This window comes from Ursus maritimus, unplaced genomic scaffold (assembly GCF_017311325.1).
Source record: "Ursus maritimus isolate PB19 unplaced genomic scaffold, ASM1731132v1 scaffold_12, whole genome shotgun sequence".
Lineage (NCBI taxonomy): Eukaryota > Metazoa > Chordata > Mammalia > Carnivora > Ursidae > Ursus > Ursus maritimus.
In genome coordinates, this window is record NW_024423564.1 from 69,070,380 (window position 1) to 69,091,014 (window position 20,635).

General features: G+C 48.7%; 1 protein-coding gene across 5 annotated transcripts in view; it reads left to right on the forward strand.

The window, feature by feature from the left end:
• The window catches only part of ERI3 (ERI1 exoribonuclease family member 3), a 126,412-nt gene that overhangs the window by 29,242 nt on the left and 76,535 nt on the right, over positions 1–20,635 (forward strand). For all 5 annotated transcript variants that reach the window (XM_040627390.1, XM_040627388.1, XM_040627386.1 and 2 more), the window contains 3 exons: positions 3,862–3,978; positions 10,183–10,242; positions 14,546–14,637. In XM_040627390.1, the coding sequence (XP_040483324.1) occupies positions 3,904–3,978; positions 10,183–10,242; positions 14,546–14,637 (227 nt within the window). In that variant the 5' untranslated portion in view covers positions 3,862–3,903. The remainder of the gene's footprint in view (positions 1–3,861; positions 3,979–10,182; positions 10,243–14,545; positions 14,638–20,635) is intronic.

Consider the following 20,635-nt stretch of genomic DNA (forward strand, 5'->3'; position numbering starts at 1 on the left):
GAGTTGTTAGGAGGCTTCAATGAGGTCGTTCCTCTAAAGCATCTAGCGGAGTGTCTGCCATGTAGTAAATAACAAGTGGAAGGAATGAAATGATTCCATTTTCCAGTGTCCCCGAGGGTGTTGGGGCCAGCTCCTCTCTACCCTTTGCCCAGACTCCAAACCCCTCAGACAGAGGAGCCACATCTCATTGTATTTGTCTCTGTGTCCACACCCAGCCCCTGCCTGGTAAATAGTAGGTGCTTAATAGTGTTGGTTTATGAGCTGCTGCTGCTGATATGACCTATCTTCCAGGATTAATAAGGGTAAGATAAGAAAATGTATTTGCAAGCACACTACAAGTTGAAAGTCCTAACACTCAGTATGTCCCTCCACTAGGACATTTATCATAGCGTATTGTTCATTATTTGTTCGGTATCTTCTCTGCTCACTAGTCTGCACTTCCCCAAAGCAGAGGCTCCGTCTTCTCTCTAAATCCCGCTCCAACACCGGTACGGTGCTTTGCGCCCCGTAGATGGCTGCTCAGGTAGTTTCACTGAGTGCAAATGACATACGGATGTAGGGAGTTGGGAAACTGTTCTTAGGGGAGGAAGAGAGGGCTGGTGAACACCACTGGTTCTTCTTTCCTTCCTGGTGCTACCTCTGCGCAAGCAGACATTCAGCTTCTCCTAGAAACTTCTTCCCAGGGGAATGAGGAGATTGAAGGAGGGAAAAGGAGGAGGGGCAGGAATAACAGTTTCATTATTGGAGCAACTGCCTCCAGAAGCTAGCACGTAGGCACATCTTCCTAAGCTCCCGGCTTGGAATTAATGGGACCAAACTGTAACTTGGTGTTACCCATTCTGATCCTTATGAGCTGAAAACTGTTGAAGTGTTTGACCTGCTCCGGGTACACTGGCTGCAGAATCATGCCCTGTTGGCAGAAATTAGGGTTTCTCTCCCATGAATGGGCTGTTGGGGCCGATTTTGAGGTTCTAGGCTTGGTTGGGTAATATGGGAAGGTAAGAAGTAAAATCCTTTGTGCTCTGACTCCCCGGAGGGTCTTCTGTCAGAAGCTCCTCTTTTGCATCCTCATTGGCTTAAATGAGTATGCCAGCATGCAAGATCATTGTTACAACAGCTGCTGATGGTGCTGAGAAGGGGCCCACGCAAAGTCATGTTCTGAGATGGCTCTTGAAGTCCCTCTTCTCGGTCTTGGGGAGAAGAAGGCCTGGCTGATGGGCCAGCGATCTGGAGAGGTATGTTTATGATAGGTCCAATCCACTGTGTGCCTGGCTCCCAGGCCTCGGGGATCTCCCCCCTCTTTTTGCTTAGAGCTGAGGCAGTCTTATTCTTCCTCTCTGGGAGAGTGCCACTGAGTACAGGTTAGCTCCATTTCCCTGGGGGTGAGGAAGCCAGCAGCGGGAGAGCTTGAAGGCAAGCTGCAGTGGGGAGACCCAAGGCCAAGAATGCCGACTTGGTGCTGGTCAGAGCAGGAGCTGAAGCGCTTACTGTTTTATAATAAATACTGATGAAATTCCAGATCTATAATAACATTTCAGATATCTAAAACAAACCATGTGCTTGTAAAAAAGTGGAAAGAGATCAACTTTTAGCCATAAATTCTTGGTAATAGAGGGTTTTTTTTCTATTTATGTTTGATAGATATTTTTGTTTCCAGAGGAATGTCAACTCCTAATTTCATAATGTATCATGGGCTTAAGAAAATTGAATTTAATAAAAGCCAGAGATGAATGGCATCCTTAAAGGTCCCAACACTTGTCTTTATTAGCAGGACAAACTGCAGGTCTCCAAACACTGCTTCTCTCCAAATGAAAGTTTAAATGAAAAGTACAGTTGTGTCACAGGTTAAATTTCATTGTGGGCCCAGCTAACATTGTTAGTGAGGAACTGGCTGTATTTGTTTCTTTAGACACCAGGGCAGCCAAACTCACCAGGCTGTGGAGCTCCTATTGGGGAAGTGCTGTTTCTACACAGTGGGAGAAGCAGGATACATCCGAAATTCGGGCGACTGATGGGCACTTGAGTTAGTGCTTGGAAGTCTTGGATATCTGGTTTTTCAGGGGGACCAATGTGTATTTTGTGTGTATGTGTGCCTCCGTTTAATTTTTCAGCACAAAATTGTCCTCTACGAGGTCTGCTAAGGGGTGCTTTGTAAGGAGTGCAGGAGGCCCAGGGAATTGGGGGATACATCCCACCCCCCTTCAAGTTAGGAGGAAAGGTATCACCTAATCTAAGCAAAGCCGGGGCCTCCCTGCCATGCCCCCTCTGCCTCAGCTTTGTTGCCCTTCCTATCTCTGAGGGCTTCTGTCAGCTTCCCCATTCTGGGGGATCAGCTGGGGAGACCAGGCAAGCAGAACCTTTGGATTTTTCTGTCATGAAATCTGACTGCCTTGATTTGATCTTCAGTCCTGCTTTAATGTGTTGGATAAAAATAGATGCTTTAAAAACAAGCCCCATAGTCATAGGTGTGTTTGAGGGAGAGGCTACCTGGCTGCCCTTGGGACATCAAGGAGATTGGCCGTTTGTCCTGTCTTCCCACTCGTTCATGTCCTGCATGCGGTCAAGGTGTCAACAGCTTCCGTTCTGCTGCTCCAGGCTGTCCCTGGAGAGAACCAGTTTGCCTTGATTTTAGTGATACTAGAAAGGCCCCCTCTAGAACTGGGGACCTGGGGTAGGAATGCCGCTGGAGCTGACTACTCGGGCCACGGAGTGGGCAAAGCCCCCCTTCTCTCTCCGCAGTGGAGGCCTTTTCCACATGCTAATTTTACTCAGAGGATTTTGCTTTTATTTATTTTTTTTATTATTTCCTATTTGTCTCTTCCAGATGTTTTCAGGGCAGTTTTTTTGTGTTGTAAACTAATTCCATTCATGTTTTAAAAATTTATGAAAGCGCTAATAAAAATGTCAAAGTGGTAAAAATGTTAGCTTTTCCTCTGCTTTGATTAAATTTTGCAAACTGTTTTTGAATATTAAAAAGCAATAATTTTTTTTATTCTCTCTCCTCGCTTTCCCTTTTCTCTCTGGTGCGCGTGTGCTCTCCTGCCCTCTCCCCCCTCTGGTGCATTCCTCCCTTCCCAGGAGCGATGTAGGAGGCGTGCTGCACAGCCAGTGTTCTGCAAGCCTGTTTGCACACCAGGACCTTGGTGCTGTGCATCTCTATTAAATAACGGAGACAAATTAATCTTAGAGACACCAAACAAATTGTCACTCCTCCTCCTTCTCTTCCATTACGTTCCAGTGGACTGGGAAGGGCTGGCTAAGTGATTGGGGGGAGCAGGCTGGGGGAGGGTGTACTGCCTGAAAGAAAGGTGGGAGGCAGTAGCTCCTATTACTCTTACTCAGTTTTCTTCTTCTCTTTAGTATCCCCTTTGGCTTTATTTATTATTTATCTTTTTTTTTTTTTTTTTTGAAAAACGAATGAAGAAACTCATCGGTTCTGCTTAGACTTCAAATGCAGGAGGCTGTGATTGGTCTTATGGCTGGATGTCTAGGTGACTGGAGATCCAGGCCCATCCAGGGCAGAGACCTGGGCAAGGGGAAGGGGTGGGGCTGCTTTTATGGGCTCCAGTGAACAGGCCTCTGGCAGAGAACCAGTTGGGGAAACTGGGGCAGCTTGTACTACTGTCTTCTTTCTCCTTTCTAGAGACAGTGGGGGTGGGGTGTGTGTCTAGCCCCTGCCACCTGTGAGGGTGGTTGGTAACAGTGGGAAGGTTAGGATTAGAACTGAGCGGGCACCGTTTCACTCAGTCTTGGGTCTAGCCTGCAGGAGCTAAAAACAATCCCTCATTCTTGACTCTGAGTTACTTGAAATGGTTGGTTAAAAAAATGTATTCTTCTTTTTCTGTGTCTTTGCCATTCCAGGAAATCATTGAGTTCCCCATCCTGAAGCTAAATGGTCGGACCATGGAGATTGAGTCTACCTTTCACATGTATGTCCAGCCCGTAGTCCATCCACAGCTTACTCCCTTCTGTACAGAGGTAAGGGCCCTGGAGTGGGGCAGCACGGTCTTTTAGGTCACTGGTGCACTATCCATGCTGCTTAGGGGCAGCTCGACTCTTATTAATGGTTAAGGCAGGTGCACATTGGACCCAGGCAGCAGCTGGCTTTTTACAGAGTCTGCCAATCCTCTTGCACCACTGTGGTCATTGGGGACCAAGGAGAAGGAGCATAGTCTGTCCTCAGCTTCCCCAGCCCTTTCCCTCCCTTATCGTCCCTACCCCTCCTGGTGACTAGGCGCTTGGAGTGCTGCACCACTCTAGGCTGGTGCTTCTGGGATCAGCTTCTTTTCGGTTCCGTTTCCCTTGGGGCCTCTTGACAAGGGGTAAAGATTTCACCTTCTTGGAAGGAGAGGTTATGTTCAGGCTCTCTTAGCTTCTGGTGATGTTTTTCTGTCCTTGAGCAAAGTGGCCCTGCGTGAATCATTGGTTGAGTTTGTGGGAAGCACAACCCTATCATTGAGGAAAGAAGGGCAGTCCAAGTGGGATATGAGGCCGAAATGTCCTTATCCTTATCCTGTGCTGGTGTTGTACTTGGCCACCTTGCCAGCAGGTTAGTACTGGCCCATTTTACAGATTGTGAAATCGGGCTGAGCTGTTGATGCTTGCTAGAGGCTCAAGAGAGCTGGTAGCAGAGAGGAGGTGCCCCGTAAGAGTTCTTACTCTCGGGACCTTCTGTGAATGCTTTCCCCTGTGATGTGTTGTGTTATGCACCCTGTGGTAGCCATGGGCTGTGGTGGAATCACAGGTCAAGTATGTGTGGTAGCACAAGTAATGGGAAAACATGAGTGTTTCTGGAATCTTTTTAAGAATTTGGGGCTGGGATACATTCGAGACGTGCCTTTGTTTAGACATCTACTTTCTGCATATGAGTGAAACATGAGGAAAGAAGTTCTTGAGTGATCCCAAAACCATTGTCTTGGTGTGGGGAATGCGGGGCAAGGGCCTGCCTGCCACTGGTGGGAGGGCTCCATGGGCCCTGAGGCTGACTTAGCCCAGATATGAAGTTTTGGGGTTCGCTCCTGGGCTTGATGCCCAGTGTTTCCCACCCAACCCAGGCAGACCTTTTGGTGCAGGCATCCATCTGTCAAGGTGTGTAGTCTCTCACCCCCTTTGTTGTTCCCACTCATGATGTTGAGATTCTTGTTCCCTCTGAGATCTACGTTTCCCCCCCCCCTTGCCCCTGGAAATTACCTGTACCACCAGGGGGCGCCAATCTGTTCTTTTGGCCCCTTTTGAAAAAAGTCACCATTTTAATGGCAAAAATCCCCTTCCTTGTGGAAAGGGAAGATTTTCCTTAAGCCAGCTAGTTACCTGAGCCTCCACTGGCCTGAAAATGCAGTATCCTCTTGTCCTTCTCTTCCTCCTCTCTGTGTGCTGATTGCCCCCTGGGGGTCCAGCTGCAGCTAGACTGCCTGGTACAGCTGGGCAGGCCCAAATTTGGGAAAGGTTGCTAGTTGTTTAGGCATGGAACAGCACTGTTGGAGCTCAGCCCTGGGCAGGAGTGGGTGCTTGAGACTACTGGCAAAAGGGATCTTTTTTGAGATCAGGGCTGCTACTGCTGCTTTATTGGGGCAGGGGAGGAGGAATTGTGAGACTATGATGAGAGCTGTTTTTCTCTTTTCTGGAGAGTTTCAGCCCAGGACACACATACATAATTTGGAGGGCGGGAGGCACAGTGGGGTTGGGACCCTTGTCCTGAAGCCGTATCTGAAAGTGAAAATGTGACCGAGCTGTGGTACCGAGGGTGCCATTTCACCTCAGGCTTCCAGAGCCTCCAACTCTCCCTGACCTGGTCCTGGCCTTTTGGTCCAGCCTCACATCTCCCTGCTTCATGTCACCTCACTTTCCTCACCTAAGGTCACCCCCTCATAGTCTGCCTGTGCACCTGATGCTCCTGCCTGTACGATGCTTCCACTCTCCTCCTTCGCCCCTACTTGTCCTCTAGGACTTTGCTCAGGGTCACCTTCTCTGGGGAGCCTTCTCCAAGCCCATGGCTGGTCCCACCTCCCAAAGTGCTGATCAGATGCATTATACTGTATTTACTTATGTGTCTCCCCATTAGACCGTGAGTTCCTTGAGGGCAGAACCTAGGTCTGCTCCATCTCTGGCCCATCATTACGGCCTGGTGCCAAGTAAACACTTAACATGTGTTCTTTAAATGAATGAATATTGTCAAAGAATATTCAAACACACCTTGCTGCCTGCCGCCCTGCCCCTGCCCTGAAGTAACTGGCTTGCTAACTCGTTCTTTCGAGGAAGTGAAGTCTTCTTTGGAAAAACCTCAGATCATCTAAACATTGCCCTGTTTCCCTACCAGATGGAGTTGTAATGTAGAGAGAGGCATGGACATAGGATGGAGGCCATCACTGTGGGACCTCGTCCCGTGTGGCAGTGGCTGCCTTTGGGGTAGAGATAGAGCTCATTACCATCAGAGAGAATCTTCCCTTAGTAAGTGTGAGGAACAACCCAACACCTCTGGATTGTGCCTAAGCATCTCCTCTAGTAGGATTTTTCTCTTGTGCACAAGAAGTTCTTTAGAACCCTGGCCTGTGTGTGTGTGTGTGCACACACACATCATGACACATGAGTACACATATGAGCACATGCTTGTGGCGGTTGGGGGGGACAGGCTCAGTGCTGGGCAGCAAGAAGGGATTCTGCCTTGAGTGGGTCTGTAGCCCACATATAGACACTCTTACTGCTCTGTGTAATGGACATGTTAGTAGCCTTCTTGAGATCCTTTCTTCGTTTCAGTTGATAGTCTGCCTGGGGACTTGTTTCTGACAGAGATAGGATGGGATAACCTCTAGAATCTGCTCCAACCTGTCAGATCTCTGCATCTAGCAGCTGGGCTGGTGCACAGTCCCTAACCATGTGTAGTCTTTTGTTGTTGTTGTTGTCATTGTCTTAAAAAAACTAGAAAAAATACCAATTTTGCTAAATGCCAGTAAAGAGCTTTGTCTTGCACCTGTACTTATAAAGGGTGAGATTTATTGGTCTCTTTGTCTGAGGAGAAAGAGTGGGTCTGATTATCAGATTGCACACCAGAGACAAGTGCTTATGTAATCAACAAACTGTCTTGGTGTCAGAATACGATTGTGTTGGAGATAAACTGTGAAAGGAGAAAGCGCTGGATGCTGACATGCTATTGGCATTGAGTGTCCTGGGCTGCTTCCTCTAGTTGCTAGTGTTTATGATGAAGCCAGCTCGTTCCTGGACAAAGCCCTTGTGTGGGTAGGGGATCTCAGTAACCAGTCATGTTATCAGTCAGGGTCAAAAGCCCTTCGCCTTGTGGTTTCCGAGTCTGGAGAAGCGGGAGTTAATCTGTAATCCCTCGGTGAAAGGAGCCACAGAGCACACATTAATTCTTCCTCTCACCTCTCCAGCTTTAAGTGGTTAAGGTCTTTGAGCTCTGTTTAGCCTGTGAGCCCTGGTTCTCGGCTTAATAATACTTGGCTTTGCTCTAGTACCTTTCATTGTGAGGATGTGAAAGCTTTTTACAAATATATATTAACCCAAGTGGGATTGGGTTTAAACTGCGGTATGAAGGATTTAAGTTATGCCTAAGGTAGAACTTTCCAGTATTTATTTTATTAAATTACCTCTCTCCTTCATGGCTTCCAGTGTAAGTCTTAGAGATGTCTTATGAGTTGTCAATATCAGGTACGGGGACTAATTTCTTAATTTCACACTCTTCATCTAGTGCCTTGGTGGAGCTGATAAGATGTAGTCCATCGCCGGAAGGATTCATAGAGGGGAGTGAGGCCTCCCTGGAAGGATGCCTGTAGCTGAACCAATAGTTCAAGCCCCTGTGTCTCTGGGCGTTGAGTTCAAGCCCTTTAGGAGCTCAGCTGTAAGCTGTGTCTTGCTGAACCACAAGGGGTCTAGGAAGCCTGGAGAGAGACGGAGCTGGGCTTGCTAGGCTCCTCCCAGGCTGATGATTCTAGGATTGCTGACCATTGGACAGGAGTATGAGAAAGCCTCAGGACCCTGGAGCCCTACCACCTACCACCAGGGTGGAAAAGACAGGCCTAGTCTGTAGTGAGAGATCGTGCAGAGCAGTGCCCTGGTTTTCGTTTTTAGTGCAGTGACTTTCTCTTCCCACGTTAGTGATTTTCCTGGGGCCCAGAGCAGTTCTTGTGGAGTACATAGATGCTGACCTATGTCCCATCTCTTGGCAAGGCTGCCATTGGTTTCTTCTGTGAGTGAGCCTTTCTGGAAGCCCTTCAGTGTTCAGCTCATCTCAGTGACCCTTGGTGTAGGAGTCAAGAGAAGTGGTAGACCTAACCTTGCCCCAGAAGACTCAGACTAGACATGAGACTGGCACACAGATCCCAGAGCTTTCTAAGAAGTAAGAGTGGCTGTAAGTTTTCCAGGGTAGTCCTGACCCTAAGCCCCAGCTCTAAGCTTGGGGGTGTGGCTCGGCCCTGGAAGAACGAAGCAGAAGAGAAGCGGGGCCAGGAAGGGTTGTGGTGGGTGCATGGGTGCTTGTCAGTCATCTGCGTGTTGCACATGGAGTCAGCAACAAGCCTGCTCTGGACTCTGCCTGCTCAGTGCGGGGCTCTGGAAGGTGTACAGGCTTTGGGTGCTGGCTGGGCTGGACATAGAGGGGGCTGCCAAGAAGAAGACAGATTCCATGAGGGCAGGGATTTCATGTTTTTCCTCACGGCTGGATCCCTAGTTCCTGGAATGGGGCCCAGTACATTATAGGCTGTCCGTGAATCGTTGTTGACTAAATAAAAGGAGGAGTCTTAGCACTCCAAGATTAAAGCTGCTGACCCAGAGCTCTTCCTCACCCCTCACCCCCCAGGCGCACCCCTAGCCATCTGTGGACCAACTTTTCTTCTCTTTGGCTCAGGCCCTCCCTCTGCTGGGCAGTTCTTTGGTCTGCCAAGCAAGGAAAGGGTGTGGAGGTGCCAGCCGGGTGGGCATGCTGTGGGTTAAAGCCTTGCGAAACAACAGTGTAGTTAATCTTTCTAATTTATTTTCCTTTTAGACCATGGGAAGTCTGTAGGCAGCAGCTGTTACCCAATTAAAATACAGATTAATATAAAAACAGTTTCTGGAATATAAAATAGAGTGGCTGTGTCCTTACACTTCCTTAAAATACCACCTAATAATGACTTGATGAACTACAGAAACCCACCTAGAGGAACTCAGCGTTCTTAAAATGAAAATTTCTTCCCTAAAAGGTGTGTATTACCATTCCATGTAAGTCGCTATGAGAAAATAACCTTCCCTCTTAGAGCCAGCGGTTCCTGTGAGTTGGGTATTTGATATTCATTAAATGTAATTATAGTTTAATTGGAGTTTAATCCCCCCCAACACTTAAAAAAAAGAAGAAGTTGTTCCCCAGCAAGCATGAGATGCTGCTGTCTGTAGAAGTAGCCAGGGGCACATTGGGCATAGTGATTTCCAGCTGGGTCCAGGTCTGTGGAGAGGACCTTCCTACCTAAGATCCCCGAGGCAGTCTGTCCTAGTCTGTTTTCAAGGGATATTTTCACTGTGAAACAAAACAAAGCAAAGCAACAAGTTTTTTAACCTAGGCCTGACCTGGGTGAGTCAGAAATTCTCTAGACCGGGTTCCTCTATTAGGCCTTTTCGTCTGAGTTTCCCCATCAGTTAAAGGTGTCTGTTTCTTGCTTGCCTTGTTGGTATTGAGGGCCCAGGTATTCAGGGTAAAGGGTGGATGCCTGTGGGTCTCCCCTGGCTCTTCTCTGATGTTAGAGGGGGAAATGCTGGACATCGAGACCCAGAGAAGGGGTGGACTTGAACCCAAGTGTGGCTGTCCTGTGTGAACATTCCTCAAGGTCTACAGAAACCTCTGTGAAGCTTGGAGGTGAATTTTCTTTAGATTATAATTTGTAGGGATTTATTGAGCCTATTAAATACAAGACACATGAAATTTTTTTTTTTTTCTTTTCAAAGTGAAAGCTGAAATAGGTATGAAACACACCCTGTGGTCAGCACAGAGATGTGTTTCCCCCTCTCAGGGCAGGATGTTGTGAAGAAAGTTCATCTTGTGTCGTGGGGCTTCATTCGCAAGGCTTCTGGCAGGTTCTGAGCTGAAAGCAGTGCAGGCCAGAGTCTTTCATGGTAGAAGGAGAAAGGAAAGGATCCAGTGCGGCTTTGAGACCCTGTGCCCTGCTCTTCCACCTATTGGCTAATTCTCTTTCCTTTCAGCTCACCGGGATTATTCAAGCCATGGTGGATGGTCAGCCGAGCCTGCAGCAAGTGCTGGAGGTAGGTTGAGTGACCTTTAATTCCTGACCTCTGACCCTTTCCCGCTGCCTTTCTCTCCCTCCCCTCCTGAGAATGTAGCCGTGTAATTTGACTATGATTATGGCTTGATTAGAATAACATTTGCTGTCACATCAGTGACATGCTGTTGAGCGTATTGAACCATTGATCTGTCATCTCCAGTGGTTCCCGTCAGGGTTACCGGCAAGATGTCCAAGCACTGCCCCGAGTTCCAGCCAGGGCCCCCACCCCCTCCTGGCCCCTGGCCCTGGGCTGGGCAGCTTGGGCAGCCGGTGCTGGGCGGGTCGGGGAGGAGGGGAGCTGAGCTGTGGCACCGCAGGGCCAGCCCTGGGGACTGAAGGTGTTTTTGTTTAGCTTTCGTGTTGGCTTCCTGTGGCATGTGAGCACTTCATTAACTCACCCAGAACTCCCCATCGATGGCTTTTGTTTGCTGCCAGCTCCTCCAGGAGGTGCGGCTGGGCCCGCCTGCCCCACTGCAGCTTGCCGCTGGATGCATTGTGCCTGTCAGGGGTGCAGAGGCTGCACTGGGTAATGATTCCTAATCAGAATAATTACAACAATTGCCTATGTGAGGGAAATCAAATTAAAGGCTTTGGAACCCTTGGCAGAGACCACACTTCTAGGATGTTCTCCTCAGGGAGCTGGAAAAGGTTAAGATGCTGCTTCTTGTGCTCCAGCCTGAGGGAATAAGGAAGGGCTGTGCTTGGCCTCAGCTTGTCTCCCACCCTTTCTGGCCTGGGGGTTTTCACCGAAGGAGAAGGTCCCTTTCCTCCTCCCTCCTCTCTAGGGGGAAGGGAGAAGAGAAAAAGCCTGTGGATCTCATTAGGTGTTTTATTTATCTTTAAGACCAGTAAACCCAAAGCGCAGCCCCTATCAAAGCACAGGAGGAAGCAGAGCATGGGGGGAATAGCAGGGCACACCTGCATTGGAGGTAGTCAGCCTAGAGGAAGTTGGGTGGTAACAGGGAGAGGGGGAAAGATGTCTCTGTATTTAGCCAAGAGGGCCTGTCCCATGGGAGAGAGAAATCAGACTGAATTTCCTGGGGCTTCTCAGGATGGAGTCAGGTTCAGGCTCACCCGGTGGCAGGTATGCTCCCTGCCTCTGGGAGTGTACAAGCCTCGGTTCTGTGACTGGTTAAGCTCTGGGTAGGGTCAATGTTAGGGTACCTGCAGTGGGTTGGGAGAAGAGAAGATGAGCTCTGAGGTGTCTCCCAGCCCCACTGACCCTCTTTTTTTGAGGGGCGATTCACTACTGTGATTGAGGGAGCCCCTCAGCATCGACTGCTCCCTATAAGACCAGACTCAAGGAGAAAGAGGGGACTGACCCATCCTTTCCTATGTCCCAGCCAGGGTCTACCCCCTGAGGGAGGCCAGACAGCAGGCAGCTAGCTATTCCCTGGAGTGTCTCTGGCCAGGATCCTAGGAGGAGGATGCCTGCTGTAGGCCAGCACCAAACCAGAGCTATTGAGGTTATGGGATTTTTTTTTTCTCAGTGGTGCTGGTTGACAGAGATCTATGGTCTTCAGGAGGCTTCCTCCTGCTAACCTCAGGCCAGCCTGGAGCAGGGTGCTCTGGGGATTCTGAGTCTTATCCACGAAGCTACTTTCTGCTACTTCAGCATACTTTGTGGGTGAAGAGGGAAGATTCCTGACATCAACCTGAAGGAGTCTCTGGCAAGGAGACCAGAATGGGCTCTGCTTTGTCTCATTAGCCCTGAGTTGGTCGTACAGCTAAAAAGCTGACTTCTTGTCCTAACCAAGGCCCTGAGCAGATGGCCAGCTAGATGTTTGCCTCACTCATTTGGCTCAGGTAGATCTCACGCTAGACCTTCAGTAGCTGGGAGGGCCAGCCCAGCTGATTGGGGATTGTCTTGGTGATTCCTCTAACTCTTCATCCATTTAAGCAGAGAAGGGAAGGAAAAGGACAGGCTTTATTCCAAATGTAGTATCACTGCCCTGGACAGGCTTACAGTAGAAGGTTCTCACTAAATGTCTAATGCATGAGTGAATGGCCTAGGTCCTAAGCTTCCAAGGGCCCCGTGAGTATTAAATGCTTCTCATGGGGAAGGTCCTGCTGGGCATTGGCTCCTAACAATCTTGTCCTACTCTCTTTTCCAAGACCACTTTGTAGGAGTTAGGGCATTGGGGAGCCCCCCTAGCAGATGGGGCACTTACCTTGGGTATTTCAGGCCAGTGAGCTGGAGCAAGGTTAGATGACATAGGAAGCCCTAGGTTTGCCTTACTTCTTTTTTTACATAAAGACTTGGGAAAGGATACATGAGTGTGAGTGTGTGCATGTCCTCTGTGCAAGTGGGCCATAGTGGCTGGGGAGACAAGCCATTCAGCAGTGGAAGGTCCAGAATTTAGCTTGTTGGGGAGACTCTTGGGCCGAGGGGTATTCTCTGGTGTACAGACTGTGAAGAGGGTCTGCACAGTCTGGCTCAAGGAGCAGCTCCCTATAAGAGAGCCTGAGCTCCTGAGAGGTAGGACTGTTGTAGCCATGGAATGACCTAGGATCCTTGGCCCTACTCAAAGACTGCTTTGGCGTGGACCAGGCCTCCAGGATTCTGAGATATCCCAGGGAGCCAGCCTACACCTGCTAGAAATAATCTTAGTTCACAATTTCATTGGGCTGTCCATTACCTGCTGGAGTCTTTACATTCTGGCCCACCTAACCCCCAGAGTCCTTTCCTGTCCCTCCTTTCAACACACTGGACATTGGTCACACTATTCCCTACTCATATTTCAGTCAGCAGGTATCTATTGAGAAGACACTGCTGGGTTAGGGACTTAGACAGTGAATTAGGCAAATAAAAGTCCCTGCCTTCATGGTGCTTATAGTCTGGTGGGGGAGGCAGACATTGAGCACATAATTGCTTCTCAAATACAAAATGATTGTGTCTGTGCCTCTGCCCGTGGTGTCCTTTGCTGTGCTGCACGCAGTCAGGCAAACCCAACCCCCAAGTCCCCTAGTTCGCTTGTCATCTTTGTGAAGCCTTCCTTTCTGACTCCTTTCTCTGTAAAAGGTAGAGCTAGTCATTTCCTCCTCCTGGTCCTATAGCATTCTGGTCACTTCTCCATAGCTGCATCTATTATATTGTATTATGATGATCTGCCTTTCTTGCCTTCTCAGCCTACTGTCTTTCGTGGTAGGCACTTAATACATTATTACATTTAATTCTCAAAACAACCCCGTAAGGTTAGTCATCCTACCTCATTTTATAGATGAAGGAAACTGAAGTTCAGAGAGGTTAAATGACTTTTAAATGACTTCCCATCAGTGACACAACCAGGATATGGAAGAGCCAAGGTTAGAACCCAGATGTGTCTGACTTTGAATCCTGCATTTCTAGCTACTTTGCGATGTAGCCTTTAAAAACGAATCCTTCTGTGTGAGTGGCGCGGTGGTCATCTGCTGTACTCTTCACCCCATGCCTGGGATCTTCTGAAAAATAGGCAGTGCTTCGGGAATGCTTTATGAGAATTCTCTCATTATACACTGATTTTAGTATTTGTACTTCCAATGTGAGTACAAATAATAAAACTGATCAAAGGGATGAAGCGAAAGAAATACTTAAAGTGTGTTTAAGAGCAGTTTTTATCCCTGTCTAGGAGTTGAGCTCAGCCTTCAAAAGATTCCACTGAATTTGAATCCTCAACCAGGAAAGGAGAAACATAAAGTCTGGGGCCAATTTATGAGATTTCAGGGCTGAAGCAGGCAGTACCACCGCAGGGATCAAGGTGGGGTTCCAGCCCAGCAAGGGAGCTTTTTCTGCTAGACTCACAGTGAAGATTAACTTCACCATCATTTAGGGAATAACCAAATTCATAAATTTGGTTAATAAACCTTTGGTGGGAAGGTGAAATGAATAAATGAATGAATGAACCCGTGGATTGGAGTCCTTGCTTGGGGCCTCCTTCCAGCCTGTTCTCATGGCCCAGGGCATCCTGTGTCTGTGCTAGGCTCTGCTTTTGAGGACCGACTTACCGGGATATGTCCTTATTCCCTCTGGGGCAGGCTGCCAGGCAGTGGGGCAGTGGAGGGGCTCCCTCCCCCCACTCATTCGGTCTTGTGGGTCTTCTGCAGGGATCATCCTCCTGGTGCCCCCACAGCCCTGAGCCCAGGCTGAGAGCCCAGAGTGGAGCCATGGCTGGATAAGATTACAGTTTTCCCCTGCTCTGATTACAAGCAGCTTATCTGCGTTTCACTGGTGTGGCTCTTCACAGACTTGGGAAGGAAAAAAAAAAAAAGGAAAATCTCATCTGTTCTTGTTGTGTACTTTTCAGAGGGTCGATGAATGGATGGCGAAAGAAGGCCTCTTAGATCCAAACGTCAAGTCAATTTTTGTCACCTGTGGAGACTGGGACTTGAAAGTCATGTGAGTATGAGAAGGACTACTTTGCTGGCAGGGCTTGGAAGCTATGGGACCAGGTCTTGCGTTTCGCAGGCTTACATGTCCAAGCCTACAGGGCAGCTGGATCAGGGAGTCCCTGGATCTTTGGGGCTGCCACAGTGAGAAAAGGCCTGGGAACCCTGCCTTCTGCCTCTGGAGCTGGGAGTAGACCAGTCAAGGACCCTACCAGGACTGCTGTTGTCGGGGCCTTCCTGCCTTTCCCAGGTCGCACTGCTCAGGACAGCCCTTCCAGTTGTGAGGCTGCATGTTATTGCCCTGGAAGGAAGGAGTTAAAAGAAGATCCTTTTTTTTTTTTAAAAAAACCAAATATCTAGTGTTTACTACCCTTAATGCTTTAGAAATAGTAATTCATTTAATAAACCTTGGTACTTTAATTCCTGTTTTATAGATAAGGTAATTAAAGCACAGAGAGGTTAAGTAACTTGCCCAAGAACACACAGAGCCAGGATTCAAACCCAGGCAACCTGGCTCCAGGGTCCTGTCTCTTAACCATTCTGCTGTCCTACCCTCTTATCTGGGGTACAAGGCCCTGAGATTCAACTGCAGGCCCAGTGGTGGGATGAGAGAGGGCTGCTTCTAGAGCTACCTGATTCCCCAGTCTCCTTGTCCCTCCTTTGTCCCCAGTGCTTTTTCTCCTTTGTCTCCAGGTCCTGCCCTGGTTATGGAAGACAGAACTGGTTCCTTTGCTGGGTTGACACTTTTGCCTCTTGTCTACCCTCATGGATACCTGGCTTCAGACAGCCCCCAGGGAGCTAAAGCGGGGTGGAGGTGGTGGGGGCACTGTTTGCTGAGGATTGATAGAATCGATACCTCTGTGTTCTTTGTGACTGAAGGCAGCTGCGAGCATTCTGGGTATGTGTGTGTGTGTGTGTGTGTGTGTGTGTGTGTGTGCACGCTTTCGCGCATAGGTGGTGTATTGGTGGGGGGTGAGGAACAGCGGCTCTGGAGTGACATTGCCTACCGAAGTAGGCATTATCTTCTCACCAACGTCCTTTTTTATGCCTTTGGATCCTGGGTGTTGAGGTGAAGTCATGCACTCAGGTGGGTGTCAGGCCTGCTACTGGACACCAGCTCCCTAGGTGAGACAGGAGGAGGGACAAGTCCAGATCACATAAACACCCGCACGCCTCACGTCCACATCCCTCAGGTCATGTACACGCATTGACTGCACACCTGTAGGGTGCACACAGGACTCCCAGAGCTCCAGAGGATCTCTGTGTTCCCAGATGACACTCGTGTGTCAGGGAAATTATAGAGGCTGGACCTGGAAGCAGAAATGAATCAGGGGAGTGCTCCATGGAGAAGGTGAGGAGGAGGAAGGCTGTTGCTCTTATTTATGGCATCCTGGGCAGGTCTGAGTACTTGAAGCAGAGAAGGGATTTAGGTGGAGCTCCACAGTGTAAGAGAAGCTGTTTGGAGTGGGCACGGTTCAGGCTGATACCCAGCGTCTCGGGCTCATGTAGCCCAGTCCAGAGGCCCACTTTCTCCAGACAGCCTCCCAGGAGTCCCACTCTTCCAAGTGGTTGTCACTCTTTGGTGTGTTTATAACCCAGACACCCACATTTCAGAATCTTCTTCATTAATTGGGAATGGCATGTATATATGTGTGTAGACAAAAACTTCCCTGTGCGCCCATGTGGGGACTGTCTGGCCAGGCCTCCTAAGTTGGTTTCTCCATGATACAGAGGGAATCTCAGAGGGTGTCGTCTTTGGGTCTGGCCCATTCTGGCCGGTAGTACCAGCTCAGCCCGGTAGGCCTGGGACACATTTTGGTGACACAGGAGGCTGCTTTGCATCTTCACAAGAACTGATGTAATCAAGAAGAGGGATTGGGTCATTGAGTCCAAACATACAGAAAAAAAGTTTTTGTTTAAAAGATTTTATTTATTTATTTGAGAGAGAGAGACAGCATGAGCTGGGGGAGGGGGGTGGGAAAGGGGGAGAGGAAGAGAATCTCAAGCAGACGCCGCACTGAACGTGGAGCCTGAGATGGGGCTCCATCCCAGGACACTGAAATCATGACCTGAGCCAAAGCCAAGAGTCAAACGCTTAACCAACCACACCACCCAGGTGCCCTGAAACCAAATTTTAATGAGCATTTTCCATATTTCATTCAGTCCTAATTATCTTCCCTGGTAGAAGGTGGTATCTCCCTTTTATAGATGGAAGAAACAAAGCAAAACAATTTAAAACCGAAGCCCAAATTGGTAAACTCATAGCTAGACAGAAGACCATGTTGCTTCTAAAAGAGATGGGTTGGGCAGACTTTGGTAGCTGGTTTGGGTTTGTATTGAAAAGACCAGTGAAGCTCTGAAAAGGAATATGCAGGAAGGAAGCAGATGTCAGGTGGCAGGGGCTGGGGGGGAGGAGAGCTTTGTGGCTGCCTTTTAGAAGCAGGACTCCGCGTAACTGCTGGGAAGGCTCTTAATTAAATGTGTAACAAAATAAAAACAGCCAGAGAGGAAACTTAAGTAGTGCTTCGTGACAGTGCACAGCTTATCGGTGTTCCTGGAACCTCTCGTCAGATGGCTCTCGTCAGAGCCATCACCTTTTTATGCGTCTGGTAAAGGCTGCTGAGGAGCCTGACAAGGGTGGTGTTAAATTGACACCCGCAACTTGTTAGTATGGGGCTTACTTCTTATTTTGACATCCATTTTCAGATTTAACTAAGTCTAAGGAATTCAGCAAATATTTTCATTTCCCACTCTAGTTTCCCAGAGCCATGGCTCCTTCTCATTGCTGCCCTTCCCCTCTCTCCCAACACCCACCCCCAACCAGCTTCCCATCACTTTTGTTGGAAAGGGCCTGATTAGTGAGGCATTGAGAAATGGGAACTGAAGTGGCTGCGGAAATCCCACTGGAGAAAAGGAATCTGCTCCGGTCCCGACAGAATCATTTTGTGTCCATCTTTTGTCAAAGCCAGATGAGTTGATACTGTGTGGGCTTTGATGCTGTAGTCACAGATCCTGCCGAGGTGGGTTTTAATTTAGTGGGCCCGGATTTAATTTTCCTTCTCCACTTGTTTAAGAAATGACACTTGTTATGGCTTTGGCCCTTGGTCAGCTCACCTCCCCTACATGACCCACCTTTCCTTTGCCTCACCTCGTGGTTCTTGAAGCTCTTTATGGCAGTTAGTGTTCTTTCTCCAGTTTTCTCTCTCTCTGCTTACCCAGGCAGGGAATGTCTCTGTAGAGGGGTTCCATCTTTGACATGGCAGCAGAGATCCTGCTGGAGAAAAGCAGTCTGCCCCCTGAACTCCAGGCTTTCACATCCAACTCCCTATTCTGTATCTCCACCTGGATGCCACAGGCCCCTTAAAGCTCAGCTGTCCTCTTTCTCCCAACACCTAGTCCTCCAACTTGCTCTCAAGTTGTGACTAGAACCACTGTCTGGTAGTTCTGTCAGAAACCCGACAATCATCCTTGATTCCTTGTCTCTAGCCACAATCAATTAATTGCCAGATCTTGTTGATTCTTCCTGCCAGAGGTTTCTCAGAGTCGTTGCCTTCTTTCCATCCTTGCTATGGCTGCCCTAGTTCAGGTCACCAGATGCTTTCTTTTTTCCTTAAGATTTATTTATTTATTTGAGAGAGTGAGAGTGCGAGTGGGGGCAGGGGCAGAGGGAGAGGGAGAAAGTCTCAAACAGACTCTGTGCTGAGCACGGAGCCTGATACGAGGCTCAGTCCCACGACCCTGAGATCACAACCTGAGCTGAAACCAAGAGTCGGACACTCAACCGACCGAGCCACCCAGGAGCCCCTCAGGTCACTGTACCTTCTTGGATTACAAAAGTCTTCTAAGTCGCCTCTCTGACTCCACTTTTACCTCCATGCCATTCTCCTGACTGTAGCAAATTATGTCACATGCCTGCAAAACACTTTCAAGGCTTCCTTTTGCCCTCAAGGCAAAGTCTTGCTGTTTACTGAGCCCTCAAGGCCCTTGCTTACTTCTCGAACCTCGTCTTTTAATACACTCTGCATTCCCTACCCCCAACCCCAGCCGGATGCTCAGCTGGCCAGTGCCTCATGATCCCTCTGAACGTCAATTTCTAGGTGTCTTCCTGTGTGTTTCCAGAGCACGTGTACTTACTTATACGTGAAACCGTATTATGTCTGCCTCTATTTGTCTGTCCTCTCACTAGATTATGGGTACCATTATAATCCTGGACAACGTTTGGTGTGTAGTAGTTGCTCAATAAATGTTTGTTGAATAAATGACAGCTCAGGAATGGAGTGAGCCTGTGGAATCCGTACTCAGGAAGAACTACAGAGGATCAATGGAAGGTAGCTTCAGGGAGAATGGAACAGAAGAGGAAATCTTGGGCCTTCCTGCACCAACCTGAGTGTGAGAGGTTGGAGAGCCGGAAACTCCTGGATTTTCTCACTACCAGCACTGGGTTTTTGGGTCCTCCCTCCATGGTAGTACTGGGTGAGATGGCCTACAGGCCTGGACTGTGGAGGAGTTTGGTCCTAGGAGCTGGCCAAAGGGCTCTCTGAGAGGTTTGTGCCTTCTCAGACTGGGGGCTGGGATTGCTCTGGAGGCATTTACATCAAATAATAAAGATAGCCAGCGTGTATCGAGCACATATTATATACCAGGAGTCCTGCTATGCTATTTACACATCATCTCACTTAATTCTACCACAATCCTGTGAAATACATTCTTTTTATAACTTTTTTTTTTTTTAAATGATAAGGAAACTGGTGTCCAGAGAGGTAAGTAATTTGTCAAGGGCACACAACCAGTTTGTGGCAGAGATTTGAACCTAGACATTCTGACTCTAGAACCCGTGTGTTTAACCACCATGTCATCTGCCCATCTGCTTCTGCCCTTCATGGCCCATGGCTTTGTGATATGGTGGGAATCCCCTTCCCTCTTTCCTTTGTTTTCACTGTGTGGCAGATGTTCTCTGACACTCTAGGCTGCTGATACCCAGTCTGGTGTTGGTGGAGGTCTGGACTGTTCTATTTATTTTGATACGGGGGCATGGTTGGCCAGGAGGTGTGGCGAGGGGTCTTTGGGGCGTCCGAGAGCCTCCTTGATGAGCTACAAATGAATGAGTCCTCAGATCTGTTTTAAGGAAACCATTGCCAGTATCATTTTGGATACCTCTATCCTATAGTGTGTTTGGAAGTATGTGGGGGATCTCATCATGTCACTAAGCTCATGAAAGCCTTGCCCCTTGCCCGTGGGTGTGCCAGTTGGTCCCAGCTCTGAGCTGCATCACCTCTGATTAGCAGCCTGCTGGGGGAAGGGGCTTGAGTAAGAACTCCCTGGCAGTCCTGACTTGTCTCATTTCCCGATACTTTTATCTGTCACTGCAAGTGCTTGGGCTCCCCTCCTGAACTAATTAAGTTTGCATGTGTTTAGACACATTGCCAAATAGGGCTTAGCAAAGCGGAACTGAGCTACATCTCTTTCCGAGCAGGGAAGGAAGGGTAAATGGATGCTCTTCCACGAGGGCCAGGGAGAAGCGTGGATGACATGGAGTCGGTGTGTGTACAGATGATAGGCATTCTGCCCTGGCCCTCCTAGGGACCCGGCAAGCTTGCAGAGCAGCCTTCTGATTGGCTGGCAGGGGCAGGTGAGGACCTACTCTCCAGCTCTCTTAGTGACTTGGGCATTCTAAGAGGGCTGAGGGTGGATAGAGGAGAGGCTGTGATGTATGATTTTTATCTCAAGCACAAGCAAGACTGAATGTCCAATTCAGTGGGATTTACAGGGGGAATTTGTGGGGCTGTGTCCTGGTTGCTGCCAACCTGAACCTCCCTAGTCCCCGGGCCTAAAACCACCTGTGTGAATAGCAGCGTGCAGGGGAGCCTTCTTTCCAAGTCTCTGAGAAGTACACTGGAAATGTGAACACCTTTTTGCCCAGAAGACCCCAGGTCCCCTGCTCAGTCTTGTGATCCCTATGAGATGTCCTCAGGGGGAAGTGGAGAGAAGGAGTAGTATTGTGCAGAATC